The sequence below is a fragment of the Archocentrus centrarchus genome, unplaced genomic scaffold (assembly GCF_007364275.1).
Source record: "Archocentrus centrarchus isolate MPI-CPG fArcCen1 unplaced genomic scaffold, fArcCen1 scaffold_30_ctg1, whole genome shotgun sequence".
In the NCBI taxonomy this organism is placed as follows: Eukaryota; Metazoa; Chordata; class Actinopteri; order Cichliformes; family Cichlidae; genus Archocentrus; species Archocentrus centrarchus.
This window is the reverse complement of record NW_022060259.1, coordinates 1,401,055-1,421,573: the sequence shown is the minus strand read 5'-3', so window position 1 is coordinate 1,421,573 and position 20,519 is coordinate 1,401,055. Positions and strand designations below refer to the sequence as shown.

The 20,519-nt window shown below is 43.9% G+C and overlaps 3 protein-coding genes across 6 annotated transcripts in view; 1 reads left to right on the top strand and 2 right to left on the bottom strand.

Annotated features, from left to right (window-relative positions):
* Nucleotides 1-2,876, top strand: part of sptan1 (spectrin alpha, non-erythrocytic 1) — a 37,402-nt gene extending 34,526 nt beyond the window's left edge. Inside the window, 5 exon segments of the mRNA XM_030724007.1 lie at nucleotides 668-864; nucleotides 972-1,025; nucleotides 1,104-1,250; nucleotides 2,223-2,370; nucleotides 2,446-2,876. Of these exon segments, the coding sequence (XP_030579867.1) occupies nucleotides 668-864; nucleotides 972-1,025; nucleotides 1,104-1,250; nucleotides 2,223-2,370; nucleotides 2,446-2,571 (672 nt within the window). The 3' untranslated portion in view covers nucleotides 2,572-2,876.
* A 77-nt stretch (nucleotides 2,877-2,953) lies between these two features.
* dync2i2 (dynein 2 intermediate chain 2) lies at nucleotides 2,954-10,917 on the bottom strand. Of its 2 annotated transcripts, none has more exons than XM_030724008.1 (9): nucleotides 10,716-10,917; nucleotides 9,566-9,826; nucleotides 9,154-9,263; nucleotides 8,858-9,015; nucleotides 6,930-7,039; nucleotides 6,587-6,754; nucleotides 3,598-3,833; nucleotides 3,334-3,491; nucleotides 2,954-3,212 (listed from the first exon to the last, which is right to left on the bottom strand). In XM_030724008.1, exons 1-9 carry the CDS (start codon nucleotides 10,791-10,793, stop codon nucleotides 2,974-2,976), a joined length of 1,518 nt encoding a protein of 505 aa, XP_030579868.1. In that variant the 5' UTR covers nucleotides 10,794-10,917; the 3' UTR covers nucleotides 2,954-2,973. The 2 variants fall into 2 exon arrangements, with proteins under 2 accessions (XP_030579868.1, XP_030579869.1); XM_030724009.1 differs by lacking the exon at nucleotides 10,716-10,917 and adding an exon at nucleotides 10,543-10,692.
* A 2,208-nt stretch (nucleotides 10,918-13,125) lies between these two features.
* Nucleotides 13,126-19,316, bottom strand: LOC115776341 (protein SET-like). 3 transcript variants are annotated; one of them, XR_004019448.1, is made up of 9 exons: nucleotides 18,572-18,812; nucleotides 17,742-17,799; nucleotides 17,496-17,638; nucleotides 17,248-17,351; nucleotides 17,054-17,167; nucleotides 16,601-16,771; nucleotides 14,810-14,944; nucleotides 14,012-14,101; nucleotides 13,126-13,937 (listed from the first exon to the last, which is right to left on the bottom strand). XR_004019448.1 is itself a non-coding variant. In XM_030723975.1 (8 exons), exons 1-8 carry the CDS (start codon nucleotides 19,164-19,166, stop codon nucleotides 14,081-14,083), a joined length of 816 nt encoding a protein of 271 aa, XP_030579835.1. In that variant the 5' UTR covers nucleotides 19,167-19,316; the 3' UTR covers nucleotides 14,001-14,080. The 3 variants fall into 3 exon arrangements, 2 of the variants coding, with proteins under 2 accessions (XP_030579835.1, XP_030579834.1); XM_030723975.1 differs by lacking the exons at nucleotides 13,126-13,937; nucleotides 18,572-18,812 and adding an exon at nucleotides 19,097-19,316 and having other exon boundaries at nucleotides 14,001-14,101; XM_030723974.1 differs by lacking the exon at nucleotides 13,126-13,937 and having other exon boundaries at nucleotides 14,001-14,101.
* Nucleotides 19,317-20,519: the final 1,203 nt, after the last annotated feature.

Sequence of the window (20,519 nt, the reverse complement as noted above, 5' to 3'; positions counted from 1 at the left end):
ACTGAAACGTGGAGCCGTTTCTGTACTTGTACTGTTATGTACTTGCATTTATGTAGAGCTTTCTAGTTTTACTGACCACTCAAAGCACTTTAGAGTATCCTTTATTCTAGATACTTCATGCACTTAATCAACCTAACATCCATCTATTTTGAATCACTAGTTAACCTAACATACATAGCTGTGGACTGTGAGAGGTGCTTACAGCACCTGGTATTCCCAGGTGATGTCCCATCAAAGTACTATCCAGGCCTGACCGTCTTTAGTTTTTTGGTTTCAGAGATCAGGAGTTTTCCAGGTGGAATGGTCTGAAATCCTTGTGTTTAAAAGTTGAGAAATTTAAAACATTTCAGCCACCAACCAATCAATTTATTGAAATATTCTAGTGTTGCCATTAGCCAATCAAGTGATGTCATGAAAATATCCTGAAAGATAGGTCTGTGTGGCATCAAAGCAGATGGGAACTTCATCGCTGCAGCGGGTAGTTGAACCAAGTTAGTAACAGGCAGCTATCTAACTGTTAATACAGTTGTTGTCACTACAACAGTGACACCAGCAAAGATCAGGCACACCCACTATCAGCACTGAAGCAGCATGTACATGTATTCCTACTGTTCAACATTAGGTTGGTATAAATACACATTGCGTGTGTGTGTGTGTGTGTGTACAGCGTAAGCACCAGGAAATCCGGGCCATGCGCAGCCAGCTGAAGAAGATTGAGGACTTAGGTGCTGCTATGGAGGAGGCACTGATCTTGGACAATAAGTACACAGAGCATAGCACAGTGGGCTTGGCCCAGCAGTGGGACCAACTGGACCAACTGGGAATGAGGATGCAGCACAACCTGGAGCAACAAATACAGGCCAGGTACAAAGTCCAACAGTAACTGCGTGTCACTGAGCATGTGTGGATTTCAAAAACTCTGTTGTGCTGTTGCTGCTTTAGGTTCATGCTTGTCCTCCTTCCTCTTTCAGAAATACCACTGGAGTGACAGAGGAGGCTCTGAAGGAATTCAGTATGATGTTCAAGTAAGCGGCTCTCTCCTGACTATCAGGACTTGTTTGTGTGTTTGAGTCAAATCCTCATCTTCACCCTTTTCTTTGCAGACACTTCGACAAGGAGAAGTCTGGCCGTCTGAACCACCAAGAGTTCAAGTCGTGTCTCCGCTCACTGGGCTACGACTTGCCCATGGTGGAAGAGGGAGAACCTGATCCTGAGTTCGAGAACATACTCGACACTGTGGATCCCAACAGGTCTGTTACATTTCAGGGTGGGGTTCAGTAGTGCTTTATCCAAATCCTAATGTCATAGATGACATATGCAGTCACTGCAAATTCACTTGCACGTGGTTGCTGCATCTCAACAGAATCTGAGGGGTCACAGAGGGGTCACACAGTCACTGGGTCTGCTCTGCCAAACACAGTGAACAGTGTTTCTTTAGCCCAAGACTCATTTTACACTGTGGACCACATACAGCCCACTTTGATTTTAAGTGGGCCGGATCAGTGACACTCCCCTTTCTGTCAGTGGAGAGAAGTTAACTACACCTTTAATCCCTGAGATATAAGAAAAAGTCGTGCAGTTCAGCACTACATTTCAGTTTTTCTACGTGATAACGAAATGCTGCTGAAGTAAATGAAAGAAATCTGTGAGCCTGACTCTTTGGGTGTAAATTGTAAGCAAAAAATGATGTGGTGTACAGTGAAAAAAAAACAGGAACTTTTCTGATATGTCATTACTTATTACTTTATCAGTAGGCAACATTGTAAAACTTACAAAAACACATTTAAAAGTTCCTCTCATTTATACCCCAGCTCCATTTTCCAAAGCTGTCCACTGGGCCAGATTGGCATCTTTGCTGGCCATCTTTGCTGGGCTGATTTTGGCCCCCGGGCCTTATGTTTGACACCCCTGCTTTAGCCTGTGTGCATTTAGTGCACGTTTGCTTAATTTTTATTATGCCAGTTTAACTTGGCAGGAGTTACAGATGTTCACATTAACCAGTTATAGTGTGTTTCAGTTTCCGGGTCTTCTAATGTTAACAGACTTATGAACAGGACGTAAACAGATTAGAAAACTGATCAGATGCCGTTTCCAGTGCTCAGGCATCATTATTTTAAAAGGTGTTTGGATAATATAATCTTTTCCAGCCCTTTATTACTGCAAAGTTTAAATGTAGCATCTGCTCCTTCTGAGGTGAGAAACTGACAGGACTCTGTCTGCAGGGACGGCAACGTGTCGCTGCAGGAGTACATGGCGTTCATGATCAGCCGTGAGACGGAGAACGTCAAGTCCAGTGAGGAGATTGAGAGCGCCTTCCGAGCCCTCAGCACCGAAAACAAACCCTACGTCACTAAAGAGGAGCTCTACCAGGTCAGACATGTTTACTCAGCGCGTCAGTGTTGTAAGGTCATCGTGGAGGTCTCACTGTTGCCTTCTGTCTTTCAGAACCTGACTAAGGAGCAGGCCGACTACTGCCTCTCACATATGAAGCCCTACCTCGACAGCAAGGGCCGCGAGCTGCCGTCAGCTTTCGACTTTGTCGAATTCACTCGCTCGCTCTTTGTCAACTGATCCCTCGCCCACCAGTGACCAATCGGGATGCGTTTCCCCCACACACACACACACTTCAGTATGAACACACAGCTGAAACTGCATGATCGTGGCACTAGGAATACTCACTAATACCAACCCTCTGTACTCTTTATCTCGCTCTGACCTAACTCTTTGTGCTTCTCATGATAGTAAATGTATTGGATGTGATTGTTTTTAGCTGTTTTAGCTTGTGCTTTAAATGAATTTAAGAGCCTCACAACAATAATGTACCACCTTAACATCTGCAGTGTGCTTTAATAAACGCTACTGGTTATAACTGGAAACTGCTACTCTGGATTTATTTCTGTTTTGCACTTGAAACAATTGCTGTGGTCAGTGAGTCAGTCCAGTGCAGTCTTTATCTGTCTCAGCTGATTGGTCTCACTCTGCCACTTGATTGGCTATCTTCTCCAGTTGGTCGCTCTCTCTGGGTCTCTGCTCCGTCAGATCAGCACTCAGCTGCCAAATGCTGACTGTCCCGTCAGTCTTGCCCACTGCCAACAGGTGAGGGTTCTGACAGTTGAAGGCCAAACATGTTGCAGCTTGACCCGTGGCTCCCTGCTTGATTGTAGCTGCTGGCCTCAGCGAGCGGCGGCTGAGGTCAAACATCTGCACCTCACCTAGGAAAGTGATGCACGTCAAGAATCTGTTTTACACTCCTGTGCACTGTTGGCTTTCTCCAACAGGCTTCATTTATTCATTGTAACCATACACAGTTAGTATAAATCATTACTGCCATACCTTGTCCAGTGGCTGCAGCAAAAACCAATGGTCTGGTTGGTGACCACTGCACCTGAAACACGTAGGAGTCTGAAACCCTGAGAGAGAGCAACGGGCTGGTCTGCAGCAGAGAATGGAGGTGGGCCAGACCATCAGTTGATGCACTCACAAAGAGGTTCCTGTAAAGACCACAAGACAGATGTCACGCGAGACTAAGTGGAAGGTAAACCCCTGTAGCCCTCCTCTTCAATGACCCTGTGTTTGCTCTGAAAGTTTACCAGTCACCTGTGGAAAGGGGAATAGTGTATGGAGTGGACGGGGCCGCTGCGGGGCCTGAAGGAGAAGACTGCCGGGGCTCTCGGCGTCACACTCTGGCTCTCAAAGGGTGCTGCAGCCAGTGTTTGGGAGGAGAAGGAGCATCTGAGCAGCAGGCCACCCTCAGACCCCACAAGGAAGGTGTCAGAATCCCACGGGGACAGAGCCATGGAGGTGATGCCCACACTGCTGCTGCTGCTGGGGGCCTGAGGGCAACACAGAGAGGGGTCTTCATTCACACAGGAGCGCGCTGGAGAGCAGGACATGCAGGAAGAATCGTGTTCTGTGTCTGGAAAAATTACTTATCACAGAACTGACTTTACTCAACAATCACTGCAAGGACAGTTCTGAGAACCGAATCTGGAAAATGATGTAAATAACTGACTTTAGTTGTATAAATCTGATGAATATTCTTTTGTTTCATGAGGGAAAATACGTCAGGTACAGGTGAGTGTACAGTTTATTATTTATACCTCTTTCTTTTTGCAGAGCGCTTTGTTTTCAGATGTTTCAGTGAAAGGAGATCCTGGAACTAACTGCAGTTTAGGGGAAATAGTATTTTAATCATTTCTTTTATTAAGATTTGCATTGATGAACAGTAGAATTTTGGCTCACTCTTCTTTGCAGAATCGTTTTAATTCAGACACATTGGAGGGTTTTCCAGCATGAAAGGTCCATTTAGGTCACGCCAAAGCATCTCAATCCAGGATTTGACTAGGCTACTCCAGAACCTTCATTTTATTGTTTTGAGCCATTCAGAGGTGGACCTGCTGTGTCAGATCATTGCTGCATAATGATCAGTGTGAATGCTAGATAGAAAGCACTTAGAGGTAGAAAAAATGCTTATCAATGGGTGAAAGAGGCATGTTGTACAAGTGCTTGAGTAGAAAAGCGCTGTATAAGAACCAGTCCATTTACCATTCCTGAGTGTGTGAGCTTGATGGCCGGACATTCTCCTTCAGGATTGTTTGTCGGTATGATCTTTGTATGAAATGCTGTGTTAGATGTAACAGGACTCAAACCTTCCAAACTTCTTGGTGCTCATCGAGATGTTTTTTGGCAAATGTGAGACGAGACTTTGGGTTCTTTTTGTTCAGCAGTGTTTTTTCTCCTTGGATCTCTGCCATGGAAACCATTGTTCCCCAGTCTTCTTTCTTATTGTGGAATCATGAACTCTGACCTTAACTGAGGCAAGTGAGGCCTGCAGTTCTTTAGATGCTGTTCTGGGTTCTTCTGTGACCTCCTGGGTGAGTTGTTGATGCGCTCTTGGAGTAATTTTGGTAGGCCGGTCACACCTGGGAAGGTTCACTGTTCCGAGTTTTCTCCTTTTGTGGATAACGGTTCTCACTGTGGTTCACTGGCATCTCAAAGCCTTAGAAATGGTTTTGTAACCCTTTCCAGACTGATAGATGTCACTGACTTTGCTTCTCAGCTGCTAGATCGTGATTTCTTGATTGAACAGTCTGGAGTAATCAGGCCTGGGTGTAGCAGTGAAACTGAACAAATTTCTTTAACAGAGAAATTTGAAAACGCTATCACATTGTTGGGTTTTCTCTGTATTATTGTAGGGGCTTTACCTTACAAGCACCTTGAGGTGACTGTTGTTGTGATTTGGTGCTATATGAATAAAACTGAACTGAACTCAACTGAACTGAATCATGATACCCATTATCTCTGACCAGAAATTTTGGTTTTGTGTAGCCAGCTAATGCAAATAAAGCCTGACTTTGTCAAACTTGCTTTCTAATATACCCCCTTGGCTTTGCCTGCTAAGAAGTCACACAAAGGTAGTTATCAACTCAAAAGGTCAACCAGGGTTTCCCATTCTAGCAAGTTCACATGAAAGGGGCAGCATATGGCCAATCACAAGCATGGATGTCTACTGACAGTAGAGTAGCACACCCTCAAAAGAGAAAACTTTAATACATTATCTGGTACGTCAGATAATTCAACCGCACTGTTGAGTCTGAAAGCAAGTAAAGAATTAACTTTCATAATGTAAGGTAGAATATCGTAAGGTAAAAACCTACAATACTACAAAGAAAATTCCAACAATCACATGACCCCCGATGAGCAAGCACTTGATGACAGAATCAGGCTCAGGGAGGGGCAGTCATCTGCCGTGAAGGGTTGGGGGTGAGGGGAGGGAGGGAGGACAAAAGACATGCTGTGGAAGAGAGCCAGAGATTAATAATAACTAACGATTAAATGCAGAGTGGAGTATAAACAGAGTGAAGAAGAAACACTCAAAGCATTATGGGAACCCCACAGCAGCCTCGTCCTGTAGCAGCATAACTAAGGGATGGTTCAGGGTCACCTGATCCAGCCCTAACTATAAGCTTGATCATAAAGGAAAGTTTTAAGCCTAATCTTAAAAATAGAGAGGGTGTCTGTCTCCTGAATCCAAGCTGGGAGCTGGTTCCACAGAAGAGGGGCCTGAAAGCTGAAGGCTCTGCCTCCCATTCTACTCTGAAGTATCCTAGGAACCACAAGTAAGCCAGCAGTCTGAGAGCGAAGTGCTCTGTTGGGGTGATACGGTACTATGAGGTCTTTGAGATAAGATGGTGCCTGATTATTCAAGACCTTGTATGTGAGGAGAAGGATTTTAAATTCTATTCTGGATTTAACAGGGAGCCAATGAAGAGAAGCCAATATGGGAGAAATCTGCTCTCTCTTTCTAGTCCCTGTCAGTACTCTAGCTGCAGCATTTTGGATCAGCTGAAGGCTTTTCAGGGAGCTTTTAGGACAGCCTGATAATAATGAATTACAATAGTCCACCCTAGAAGTAATAAATGCATGAATTAGCTTTTCAGCATCAGTCTGAGAAAGTATGTTTCTTATTTCAGAAATACTGCGCAAATGCAAAAAAGTGGTACTAGATATTTGTGTAATGTGTGCATTGAAAAGTGCTGTGTTGTTTTCTGTCTGATTAACTGTGCAGATGAACAGTGAAGCTCACCTTGAAGCTGCTGCTGCTGTGAGGAACCTGCTGTTGTAGCAGGGCATAGGCGGCACTCTGGACAAACCTGCCTTGCTCCAAGTCTACCGCCCACAGCAGCACCCTTCCTCCTGAGCAGGCACTCAACACCCCAAACTCTCCTTTCTTTTGCAGAGGCACCCAGGAAACCTGCATACACAAATCCACCCATCAGTATCATGAATCCAACACCACTTTAAGACCACTAGGCTTGGGGTCAGATGTGGCTCAAGTAGAGCAGGTCATCTACCAATCAGAAGGTCAGTGGTGCTGTAGTTAAGTTCTTTATTATGTAAGAATCAAGCAAGATGATGCGTCCTCTCACCTGGTGAACAGGCTCTCTGTGACTGTCTGCAGACAAACCGGTTTGAGCTACCACGGGGTCCTGAATCCGACTGGTGTCCCAAACCACCACCTCTCCACTGTACAGAGCCCCTGCAGCAGCAGCGTTACACACAAACACACCTCAGTGTGAAAGCCATCAAATATGGCTGCTTAAAAAAAGCTCTGTCAAGTCTGACAAAGTAACCATGATCATGCTGTCAGCCTGGGCATGAATCCTGATTAAGAGCAGCAAGATGTGGGAGACATGTAGCACCTGATCAGACAGATAGGAATGGGGATGAGGCCGGACAGATAGATAACTTTATAAACTTTGGCTTTGAATGATTTAAAACAGCTACATTTCTGTTTGGCCAGCACAGCCAATCCTGATATAACACAAAGCTGCACCAATGACGGTGGACACTTATTCAAATATTGATTTTACTCAAGTTTATCCTCAGATATGGTCACAATCTTCCCTTCAGTTCCTGAATTTCTGAGGATTGAATAAAGGCAGGAAAAGTGTTAGTGAAGAATATAATAATTAATAATGTTGACCTGTGACCTCTTAGATAAAAATGTCAGCACTTCATCATTTTATCCCATTATATATTTCTGTGAAATCTGTTATATTTAGAATATCAGTTCTTTAAATACAGACATGAACATGAGGTCACACTGATGTTTAATCATCAAACACTGAGTCTAATAAAACATTTGTACCAAATCTGAATAAATTCCTGTAATATATCATGACTCCACTCTAAGGCCTGATTTAAACTTCTACGTCGGGTCTTTGCGTACATAACCAGAAACCCCTCTGAACCCTACGCGGTAATCACAATCCTTAGGAGCTGCGTCAACCCAACATGTAGTTACAGTTCTTGAGAGGGGCACGTCAGGTCATGCTGTAGGTTATTGGGTAGGGTTCAGAAGGGATTTCTGGTTAAGTACGTCGGCCCCACGAAGACCCAACTCAGAAGTCTAAATCAGGCCTAACAGGTCTCCACGAGGAAGGGATTTAATGCTCCCTAACCAGTCAGTCTCTCGTTTTATGTAAGCAGTGATACGCAGCCATGCTAACATATTACCGTGTCCATATTTTTAAATGTAAAAACAAATCATGGTGTGGGGTCACACTGAACATACATCCTGTGCCACTGTTGTTGTGAAGGGGCCGGCATATGAGGACCATCGTCTACACGTTGTAACCATTTACTGTCACCAGAGGACGGTGTCAAAAATATGCAGGCTTGTGGTTGGTCAAAATTTTAACATACAAAGTGAAACCAATTGTTACCAACAAGAACTATCCACTGATATGTTTCACACTTCTCTCCTTGGTGGTGAACTCTGCTGTTGCTCCTGTTGACACGCAGTTTTCAAACAATCAGACTTACACGTAGCATCTATGCAGTTTTCTTTTTTTAAGAACTGCACACAAGCACGTTTGTGTAGGCTGCATAGCCAAAATCCTTCACTCTGCTGAGCCCAATACCTACACATCCAGATACAAACACGGCACCATGAATCCTGCTTATGGCTGTGTTATCACTCGTTAGTCACAAGGTAGGTCTGCTAGTCCCCTGTTGGCCATTCTGCACTGGCTTCACTCTGATGACCCAGTAGGTACAGCCATCTTTTATATACAGCAGTGTTTGCCTGCCATTGTCTTTTGGGGGGATCTAAACCCTTACTTTATTCAAAGGCAGTGGCAAAACAACACTTAGAAAACAACTTTTATAGAATAAAACAAGATAAGAGGAAAAATTTACAAACCTTATGGAATACACTATAGATCCAGGACAAAATAAATGTTTCCCCTTTCGTCCAGTTGCCAGATAAACAGCATGTTTTAATACTATGGAAAATAGCTATTTAGCTTATTTATTTCTGTGAGAGTGCAGAAGCAAAGTGCCATCAGCGTACCTGCGATGAGGGCAGGCTGGCTGGGATGACAGCACAAAGCTGTGACTAAAGTAGGAACATCGATGACCAGGTCCGCTTGATTGGGGCGCAGGCCTCGACGGTCCAGGTTCCACGTGCAAACACACGAGCTGTCAGTGCTCCAGTCTCCAGTGTCAATCCTGCCCACCATAAACACACACCCGAGCCACGCTGAGCTTTTCCAGCTGATTACTATTTATGCTTTTTATGATATGACAAAAAAACCCCATAAAGAGTGCACTGGTAGTACCACATGCATTAACATCAAACTCACATACCGACCATAGGCACAGGCAATGACTGAACCTGTGCAACTCCAGGACACACTGGTGACATGCAGACCTTCCTCCTGAGCTCTGGGATGTTGAAGGGAATGGATAAGGGAGATCTGAAAACATGGAACACGAAGCAATGTTTCACTTTGTGGGTCCATAATGTACGTGGTTTACACATTTGCCTAATAAGTTCACTCTTAAGAAGAGACACAAATCTGTTTGGGATTGCATCAGGAAGGAGTAAAACTCCACCAACTCAAAACACACAGCACTATCTGCTGTGGTGAATAATGGAGCAGCTGAAAGTAGCACTTTCAGCTGATGATAAACATGATAAACACCATGTGGGCAGCCCAGATTTGTTCTGCAGCAGAGGACAAACCTTCTCTGACTTACAAACACGTGTCCAGCTTACCTGCTGACTGTGATCTTCCCAGTTTGCCTGAAACCCATCAAAGGCATGGCTCCTGGCATTTCTCACTAACTCTCTAATGACCGTGTCCTCAACTCGCTGCAGGAAGTCCCTCAGGCCAGGCGGCTCTGGTTCATTTTGGTTTTGCTGGAAGAGCCGCTCTGCAGCCCGCTCCTGCAGCTCCGTCTGAGTACAGCCGACAGCAGTGGAAACAGTCTGGACCTCTGCCTCTGCACGGTCAAGTGCCCGGGTCTGACATCCTCTCTGAAACCCCAGAAAATAAAGGTGTTTTTACTAAGAAAGAGGAAAACCCCGGTGTTATTGAGGCTTAATCTGCTGGAATTTGTTACAGTTGACCTGTTCTGCTCATTTTCAGCTATATTTTTATTCTTGGACTTGAGATGCCTTATGTGATTCACAGTTCAAAATAATTTTTACTTATCTTATAAGGGGGCCTGGTGCAGGCCCTCAGGTCATCCACAGTTTCAAACCACAGCATGTATATATAAAAAGAGACAGTGCATCACTCATTGTTTTTAATGCATTTTGAGGCCTCAGTGTTAGCATTTCAACTGCTGACAAACAGATGTTTGCTAAGTACATGGTGTCCCTGCATCTTGCCTAATGACGGCTGGGATGACCTCCACAAGTGGATAAGTGGGACAAAAATGGATGGATTTTCCAAAAGGTACCAACAGCATAAATACAGCAGACCGTCAGCTGAGCTCTTGCTTCCCATCAGCACACCTGATATTCAAAGCTGCCACTTTAAGCTTCGCCTGTTCGACTATAGGACGAGTTTTGAAAAACTCACCCGCTGTTATGAAGTTGTTATGAAGGCGCAGATTATCCACAGAGGCTATTTTTGTACATGTAGATTCGCCGCAGTCAGTTTATACATACTCTGACCTCATTATCTGAAACGGTTTTATATAGTTTAGATCAGCGCAGTCAGTGTGAGACTTGTCCCTGTTTGGTACCTGTTTCCTGCCCTGACGCCCTCCTCTGTAAAGCTGTGACCCCAGGAACACCTGAACGCGGATGCCGTGCATCAGGTAACTTTGGCGCCTGACAGCTGCCCACAGGTTTTCTCTTTAATGCTGTAATGCGGATCTGGAGGCAGCAGCACGCCGACAGCGCCGCTCAGACTCACCGAGTCCTGCGCCGCCTGATGGGACTTCCTCCACAGGGACCGGACGCTCACTGCGTCCAAGGCTTCGTCTGTGAACATGCTAATAACAAGGCATCATCAAATACATCCGCACCGAGGAGCTGCATGCTAAGCGGCCCGAGAGCCGATTGGAGCCATTTTACACAAAGCTGCAGTTGCCTTGGTTACGGAGATCATGTCGCGAGACGAGAAGGAAATCCCACACTTCCGCTTTTGCTGCAGAATGAACGATCAGCTGTTCTTTGTGGGTGTGAACCAGCGGGTATATAGTCATACCCGTTTCCGCTGATTGTGGTCGTGGGTAATTACATTTATTTTCAAATAAATAAATAAATGATGTTATGTGACGTCCGTGTGTTGCGTTAGAGCCAGCGGGGCCGAGCCCCACCCCAGAACGGGCTGCTTGGTTTGTTCTTCCATCATCGTGTCCCACTGCGTCATAGCTTTAGCAAAAGCATATTTTTCGCTAGATCGCCACCGTGAATGTCGTCTCACACCAGTCTAAATGAGCTCCGATGGCGCTCCTGTTCCCACTGAAACGGGATTTGAAGCTGGGTTCAAACTCAAAGCTGAAAGGAGGCCTCTGAATCTGAAGTCTGCCACCTACTGGCGGGTCCTTCGGCAGGCTCCAGGACCTTTACCGGAGCTCAGGCACGGAGACCAGAGGCGGTCAGAAATGGGTCCTGGGAGGAAAAAACTGCGATCGTCATTTTCAAAAACGGCCCAGATGTGAGGATCATAGATCAGCATGATCAATGATCCAATCACTGAACACAGGACTAGCTTCTCGTGCCTCAGTGTAACCAGAACAGCAACATGGCAGCAAATGAAAAGGCTGAAAATGCGCAAATGCACTTACAATAATTTAGGACTCACGAACTCCAATTCAGTTCTGACTTAAATATTTGATAGTCATTCTGCCGGTGGGATCAACACTGCAGAACTGTACGGATACGTTTTAATGGTATTGTACTGTGCAAAAGTCTCAGGCCTGTTGCAACAACACTTTTCTTACATAAAACTGTATAAAAGAGGAAAGAGACTCATAACTTATGATTCACATCATCTTCATTTGTCGAAGCATTCAGTAACCTCTGCTGTGCTGTGGCTGGGAGCTTTGATCATCCTGGAAGTGATCACTCCCCTCAGGGTAGATTTTCTATTTGATTTCATTCAAAATGAAGCTTCCTTTAAAAGGAATGAATGAACCCACGTCAGCAGAGAACAGCTAAAACAGCGCGTTCACACAGGACGAACTGCACAGCATTACATACAAATAAGGATTATTTTGGACTGTGAAACATGCAAAGCTGCTCTGTGGAGCTGGAACTGAGCAGTAACAGGTCATTTACCTTTACTCTCACCCCTCTGTATAACAGCAACAGTGTACTTGAAGTTGTACATCACTTTTCTAGTCTTACTCACCATTCACGTCCCTTTAATCTATACCCTTCCCAGGACTTAAACTATATCATATCACCAATTAAACTGGAATGTCTTCTTTAGACTGTGGAGCAGTCAGGAAACCCAAGCAGGCACAAACTCCAAACAGAAAGAGCCCCGACTCTGAACCTTCTGCTGTGAGGGGGCAATGCTGCCACCATGAATGCCCCCAAACAGCTAAGAAAGAAACCCTTACCATGCTGCAGTTCTGTGTTCCCTAAATACTGCTACTTTGTTCAAAAATGGACCTAAAGCGACCAAACAAGTATTTAAAGAGAAAAAATGAACACGTGCAAGAATTTTTTTAATCCAAGTCAGCCCAAACAATTTATTTTAAAATCCACTTGCAGCAAGGTCATAAACAGTGATAAGTAAAGGTCATGTTGGGGAGCTGGTAGCTTCCATTAAGTCTCATACAAGGAAAATGCTTAAGATTGCTAGCAGTCACTACAGTCAGCACAGCCAGAACCTGAACTGAAGCAGCTACCCAGCTGTCTGTACAACTACTGGATTTACTAAAAAGTCATATTCTAACTTGTTTGGACAAATATCTCCAAGAGGTTCAGTAAATCTGTTCACTTTTACCAGTTTGGTTCTTTAGCAATGCTGACACTGTTAAAGAACCAAACACCAGACTGAATTTGCTTGCTTCTGCTTGACCGGAGGCCTGTTCTATGAAGCAGGATTTGGGCGTATCCAGGTAACCTCAGGGTTCACTTATTACAGCCATGGGAACATGTGCTGTACACCTAATGTAATGAAATCACCGCCTACTGGCTAATCAGTTCTAGCACCACCATTCCTGGAAGACCCCTCAGACCTGTGTGTATGTGGATTTGGGAGGGGGGGGGGGCACAGTCGCGGGTAAAGTCTACGTGAACGGGGTGTTGTGAGGTTTTTGAGGTCAGCTGAGCTGAACTGGCCCAATGCTATCAAACTACTCCAAACATCACATATACATTTATTTATTGTAACAAAGTAACTAGTACACTTAATTTAATGGGAACAGGTTTCCAGTAGAACAGGAGAAACGCAGCAGTCTCCAAAGGACTCCCGTCTCAAATACTCAAATTTAAAGTTTTAGTGTGCATGTATGTGTCTCATATTCATACACACACTTGAAATTTTGTTGTGGGTGCCTGAAAAACAAGACATTTTTTTAACAGAAGTCCAGAGTTGGTGTCAAAGTCCCCCCCCCCACCATACTGCCCCCATTAAACTGTGTACAATTAACTGGCCTACTGAGATACATGGATATCCCAAAACATTTACAACAGTTCAAAGGAACAAGCTGGTGCTTTCAATCAATTAATTCAATAAGTCACAAAGGAAAATGCAGCTTCTAATAAGCCTCAGAACCCCCACCACTGGATATATAATAATAAACATTTATATATATTATATATATAAAAGTGGCTAAGGATGCTATGATTAAGTTATCACTGCACCATGGCTTATTTTTATTGAACTCACAACTTCAACAGAAACTGTCATTTTATTGTACATACAAATTGTTATTGTACGGAGTTTAAATCTACATAGGATGACGTGCAGAATGCTACAAATTTTTTTTATTCTTTTGCATGTCTTTGGGAGATGTAGAGAAACAATGACAGGTGAAAATTCCAGAGAGCCACTGACACCTGCACCCCCACCCCTCTGCAGACCTGCTGTGTGTGGAGCTGGTCTCCAGACCTCATCTACAGGCTGTGGCTGCAGAGGAAGAGGACGGACAGGGTGACAACGCACAGGAACACAAACCAAACCCAACCCCTCCCTCCCTCCCCCCCACCCCACCAAAAAAAAACAAACAAAATTTTTTTTAAAAAACAAACCAAAAAAAATTGCTCCCATGAGTTGAGTGATCACAGAGGGAGGATGGGGAAAAGGTGTTGACTTAACCTTTAATCATCTTCACCATCATCCTGGAAGAAAAAGAACAGAAGCATTACACTACAGTTACTCTGAGTTCACCACATGTGGCCAATGTCATTTAATAGCAGTTTTTTCAGGAGGCTCAGGATGCCTGCTAGGAAGTATGAAACATATGAAGGAAATTTTGAGTCCTTTGATTTAAAAACCTTCAGGATTTTAGTCTTTAGATCAAACAAATTGAGGACTTTACGTTTACTAATCTGAGTTCAAGCAGGATTTACACACAATTTAAAAACTAACTCAATGCTTAAAGTCTTTAAGAACCTGGTAAATAAAAAAGAGAAAACAACGCTGGAATGATTATTTATATCTGTGTATTTATATACAAGCCAGGAGGGTCTATAAGCATACATCTCTTTGGACTGTCAAGAAATTTGAACTTTCATCTGTTTTTTATGACCAGTGGTAACCCTGTCAGGCAAACCCTGCCTGCCCGATTTCAGCTCAATTTGTGTGTTGCTAAATGTTTAAGAGGCTGCACTAGAGGAGGGGGATGCAGGCCACCATGGACAACAGTGCTGTGGTCACCATCTTTCCCAGCACAGCCAACTTATGCACCACATTACATCTTGTATTAGGGTCTGATTCAGTTTAAATACTTATACTATTTGTCCAAAGCACATGTAAAATTCCGACTGGAATCCAAATAAAAGTGACTTTATAATCCAATCCTATTTAAAAACTGAAATTCACATTACCTCTCCATCTTCCCCATCACCATCCTCATCTTCATCTTCACCCTCCTCTTCTTCCCCTTCATCAATATCTTCCAGACCCTCCTCTTCTTCATCATCGTCGTCACCATCATCTTCCTCGTCCTCCATGTCAGGGACCTTGTGAACAATAACAAACAGTTTGTTTCCCTCTGCTGTACCAAAGACACACCCAACGAGGACTCCAACAACCTGACTTAATTTAGTGCATTAGAAGTCACTGTCACATCTACAATACTGTGGGTGTATATACAACCACCACCCGCTATTTTTTTACAGGATGCTAACAAGACTAAACAAATATCTAACTTTGGGAGTGACAGAAAAATCTTATTTAACTGTTCTTACAGTGTTCTCTCCAGCTATGTAGGCGAGAGCACATCCATGAGGTGAAACAGCGACCACAGGAGAGAAAAGAACTTGTCCTCCACGCATGTAGTTTGTATTTTCCCACATTTGTTGTTGGTGCTATGTTCATTTTTAACTCTGCTCCCCCAAACAGTTGCAGGAGATGGCTGCCCCTCCCTGAGCCTGATTCTGTTGGAGGTCTGTTCCTGTTAAAAGGAGTTCTTCCTCCCCACTGATGACAAATGCCAGCTGACGGGGGATTGTCTGATCATTTGGTTCTCTGTGTTATTCCACGTCAACTCACCAAATGCTTCCAGCCCGACAATCTCTGATTTCCCTGAAAAAAGTTCAGGGTGATGATACTCTTCCTAATAGGAAAGCTGCCAAATTTGAGTTCTCTGTTATTAGTTATTGCTCATAAAAATATTTTTGTGATGAAGTCAGGGGCATTTTCAAGCCTTTTCTAAGCACTGTTTTCTGTGGAGCCATATTCAAATAGGTATATTTAGAGAACTACTTGAGCTATGCCATTCAAATTTTTTAGGTCAAATATCCACTACTATTCTCTGGAGCTTGAAAAAGGCGACTGGACTTCTTTTTGTTTCTTGAAGACGTTTAAATACCTGGGTCTCTCCACCATTTGGTTGAGAACTGAAGAAGCCTTTCGGATGAGAGGTGAAACGTCTTCAAGAAACAAAAAGAAGTCCAGTCGCCTTTTTCAAGCTCCAGAGACTACTATGACCTGGATGACTGAGAATCTAAACAGACATATCCACTACTATGTCGTCAGGAATTTGGAATTTCAAAAGTGTATCTGAAGTTCAACATCAAATTCTGAGAGCTTGAATTTGCTTGAAAATATGATAGTACTGCCTACACTACCATATTTTCATGATATATATATATATATATATATATATATGATGTATATCATGAAAATACTCAAATCAAATGAACAGTGCTGAAGATATTAGAGCTCAGAAATTAAAAAGTATTTTCATGCAAATTTATTGTGTTATTCAAAAAAAAAAAAAAAAAAAAAAAAAAGATGCAAGAATTTCAGTTGACTTTTCTGGAAAGATTTGGTGTTTGGTAGTAACACATCCAACATTTGTGATGGTGTTCTGACTCACTTTCCCAAAATGAATTTTTGAAAATTCATAATTTTGTTTATGGGCAGCATATACAGCCAATGTTCCAAGTATTAGAATATACTGTGGATGCTGCCCGGGGATGGACAAAAACAAAACAGCCAACTAACAAAGATGCTGAATGTGCATCGGCACAATGCTCCTCAGCACTTGCCAGTAATACAAGATATCAGCCACTCATCACACGACCGTTACGGGAGAAAAGTCATCAGGGTCCGTCTAATGTCCAAATGCCCTCTAAGAGCAGAAGAAACCAAGAGAAGAGCGACAATCTTACCAGGTAGTACTGCAGCGGGTTTGGCCAAATGTCATCCTTGATCACTTCTCCCAGCTCATCAGCTCCTGCATCCGAGTGGTCGGTAAACCAGGTGAAGAAGCTCTCTGGCTCTTCATGCTGCCTTTTCTTCCCAGCTTTGTTTGGCGTCTGACCAGTACGTTTTGTCAGGTCCTGCAAATGTGGCCAGTCAAAATGGAACACGATAAGTGTTTTGATGAAAATAATCAAATCCAATAATCAATACCCCCCCCCCCCCCCCCCCCCCCCCCCCCCCAAAAAACAACAAAAAAAAAAAAACAAAGGCCAAGTTTGGGCAAATAATTGTGATTCTAGATTATAATGTACAGTAGTATAAATAAACTGAACCTAAAAAAACAACAAAAAAAAAAAACACACACACACACACACACACACACGTGTCCAATGAAAAAAAAAAAAAAAATCCAAACCAACCTTTCCAGCTTTCCACTTGATTTCCGATGATTTGGAAACCGGGTCACCGCTCTCGTTTACGTTAAACTCTTTGGAGAGGGCTTTGTTCTCAAAGTACGGATTCTCATCAAAATACTACAAACAAGAAAACATCCAGATCAGAACACAGCACGCCAGACACAACGTATGAATGCAAAGTGAACCTTACAACTCACAAAATCTATTCTATATCCAGACTTGATGTCCTCAAACTCAGTGACCTCCACCCTCGACAAGTAATGTAGTGCTTCCTCGTCCTCCTCCCCCAGAAGAGCTGAAACTACAGATCAGACTCCACTGTTAGCTCACATGTGCTTAACAATAATTTAACACAACTGATAATGGTTTCTCCTCCAACCAAGATAAACTCTTGAGTGTTAGAGTCACCATAAAGAGACAAAACAAAGAAAATACAACAGATTACCTTGTGGATGGTTGACGAATGTTGTGACCCAGAAGTTGGGGATTTTGGCTATGATTTCTGATCGCTTCTGAAAGAATGGCTGGCGTAATTTGTTGTACTTCTGCTCTACTTTTAAAATTTCTTCACTAGCCTGTTCGTTCAGTCTGGGAGGGACAGAAAGACAGAGACAAAGATGTGATCAATAAAACAGTTTTCTGTATGCACCCCACTCCCACCCACCAGTGTTGATACAGGAGTCACACTCACCTGTCAATTTCATTCTGTACTTCATCAATGTGTTCAATCGCTTCCTGCTGCTCTTTTTCTGGAAGAAGAAATGGTTTTTAACTAAGGATTTGGGAGTTTAAAGGTTCACACAATAACAACAGAAAACTACAGCTGTTGTGTATGCCATGAAAAAATGTGAATATCTCAAAATATATCATGATTAAAAACTACATCAATATGTTTTTATTAAAGTAAAATTATTAAAGAAATTTGTGAGTGTCCCTGGCCCAGGACACAAGGCATTAACTGAAAACAAACTGCAACAAAAACAAACAGCCAGTTTGCCAAACATCAGTGTAGGTTCAGAACTTCACAATCATCGGATCTTGATATTTAAAAGCTACTTAGTTCACACACAGAAAGCAGCGTAACACTTGATTATATTAATAGTAAAAGTGATTTTATAATTTGATTTCAAAATTATTTCAAAACTGTGAAATATTCTTAAGGACCGGGTTGTATATCTGACAGAAATGATCAGTGCTCCGATACATTTTAAACGCTTTCTGGTTGGATTTAAACGGGGATTCATATTTACATCCACCGCATGTGAATAATAAAGGGGGACGGCAGCCTGTGTGTGTGAGAGAGAGCGTGATGGCTCCACGGCAGACAGACCCTGTGCCTCCTGCAGTTTCGGAGCTTCCTGTTGCTACTAAAGGCGGCCTGGTTTGAATGAGACGCTCAGCGCCGTCTCCGCTGCCTGCTCCCCTCTGACAACAACACACCGCCCGGTCCAACAGAGCACCTCCGCGGGCTACGCACACATTAAAGCCTTAATCCCGCCTCGGGAAGCCCTTTTAAAGTACCAAACACAGAAGCGCCAGATTCCGATGTAATCTTGGAGGATGGGCTCCCGTAAACAGCTAACCCGGCCGTTATCGCTGCTCGGCCTCTCGGGGAACACTTGCTAACAATGAGGCCGTTTATAAAGCTCCAGCCACAAACGTGTGCAAGGAAGCGCACAGCTGCGTGCCTTTCCGTCACTACGTCTCCACATGCAAACTTCTCCACCCGCGAACAATAAGCCCACATTGCGCTAAACGCGAGGCGGACACTGGCCTCCTACATGCCCGACCACTGCTGCCAGCTAACCCGAGCTAACAGCTAGCTCCACTCTCACGCTGCCTAGCATGCTACGGTACCGAAAAGCAGCGCACAGCCGCTTTCTGTCCTGTTGTGTGTGTGCAGGAGGGTGTTAATGCAGCTATTCATCCGTGATTACACGGAATTTTAGCTCCAAGCCGCACACCACGCAGCGCTGAGAACAACAAAATGACGATAAACAAATGAAAATGGCGTTGTACAGGATAAGCGCCATTCCTTAACGTTACCGGAGGTCTCGTCCGCTCCGTCGTGATTTGAATTCTCCTTCCTACTGACTTTTGCCGATGAGGCCGACATGGTTATCGTTTGTCGTGACTCTTTCGACCAGACGTATATCCCGGGCGGTTCAAAACTCTTCTCTATAGGACAAAAGTTACTTCCACCTTGGACAGAGTGCGTGTCTCGAAGCCCACGATAAGGAGGACTGAGCGCAGCTCCGCACGCTGGTTTCTCTCTGCGGCGCCCGGTCGCTGAACACACCTGCGGTGCTCTACTGCCCCCCACCGATTGGAGTTCGACACTACAACGGAAGGCGGCGTCAAGCCCCTGGCACGCGGAAAGCTACGCTTGTTTATTGCATGCCTATTTCGTAATCTCTGTTTTCATACGGCCATTTGTCTATCTGCCTGACTGTTTGTTAGAAACTTTATGCAAAAACCACAGATCCAAAAAGAAACAGATTCATTCCTTAGGAAAACTGGTACAACCAGCAGTGAGTGCAGAGGCAGGTCTTCTTTGTTTGGAAATAAGTTATTTTGTGGTAAAAAGAATTCTCTCTCTGTCTCTCATCTCTCATGCACGCTCGCACGCACGCACGCGCGCACACACACATCCAGCCTCTTTTCTTGTGCCTCTGGCACACGGGCAGGTTGAAGGAGGGCACAAGAAAAAAAAGGAGGAAGTGGACCGACATTAGGACGTGTATTTGCAGTCAGCCTCACAAACATCCTACAAATCATATCAAGATACTTTGGATGTTGTGAATATGCAGAAAGCTGTTTACATATAAAGGCTGATTGTTTCATTTCTAAATAGGTGCGTGCTGATTGTAAACAGGCAACTTCTCTGAACAGAAGACCCGAAAGGAGCCTGATACCAAACAGGACTGTCAGCTCGTACACGCTGACTCTGTCCTCTGGACCAGGAAAACGGAACAAAAGTAATTCATGCCTCACTCAGCAGGGATAATAACAAATGAGGAAAAGTTACGAATAATTATTGTAATAGCAGTAAAGAACACTTGAGAGCCTCATTGCTTCATATTCCTGCATATGATCATATTTGTTTCTCTTTCCATAAAGACGTTTCCATCATGAATGCATGTTGGGGGGGGGGGGGGGGGGGGGGGGGGGGGTGCAGAATTCAACACAAATAAAGTGTGTGCTCAGAATTCCTGGGAAAGCATCCTCAAACCTTCTGGCTGTGTCATTCCCACGTATCAATAAGTCCACAAACACATTAAATTATGGTGCTGATCTGGACCACTCTTAATGTTGGCAGTGGTAAATAACTGTTCTTTTGCCATCCATCCATCCATCCATCCATCCATCCATCCATCCATCCATCCATCCATCCATCCATCCATCCATCCATCCACATCAAATTAAGGGAGCAGGGGGCTGAAGTCTGCCAGCTGTCAAAGGATGACCT

Coding starts and splice junctions, on each gene's coding strand:
- dync2i2 (XM_030724008.1), bottom strand. CDS start 10,793: ATGTTCACAGACGAAGCCTTGGACGCAGTGAGCGTCCGGTCCCTGTGG. Junction 7,040..8,857: donor CCAGCCTGCCCTCATCGCAG/GTACGCTGATGG, acceptor CTGCTGCTGCAG/GGGCTCTGTACAGTGGAGAG. Junction 3,213..3,333: donor TGCTGCAGCCACTGGACAAG/GTATGGCAGTAA, acceptor TCACTTTCCTAG/GTGAGGTGCAGATGTTTGAC.
- LOC115776341 (XM_030723974.1), bottom strand. CDS start 18,797: ATGTGGGCTTATTGTTCGCGGGTGGAGAAGTTTGCATGTGGAGACGTA. Junction 17,800..18,571: donor ATCTGGCGCTTCTGTGTTTG/GTACTTTAAAAG, acceptor TTCTTCTTCCAG/AAAAAGAGCAGCAGGAAGCG. Junction 17,352..17,495: donor ATTCGTCAACCATCCACAAG/GTAATCTGTTGT, acceptor TCTGATCTGTAG/TTTCAGCTCTTCTGGGGGAG.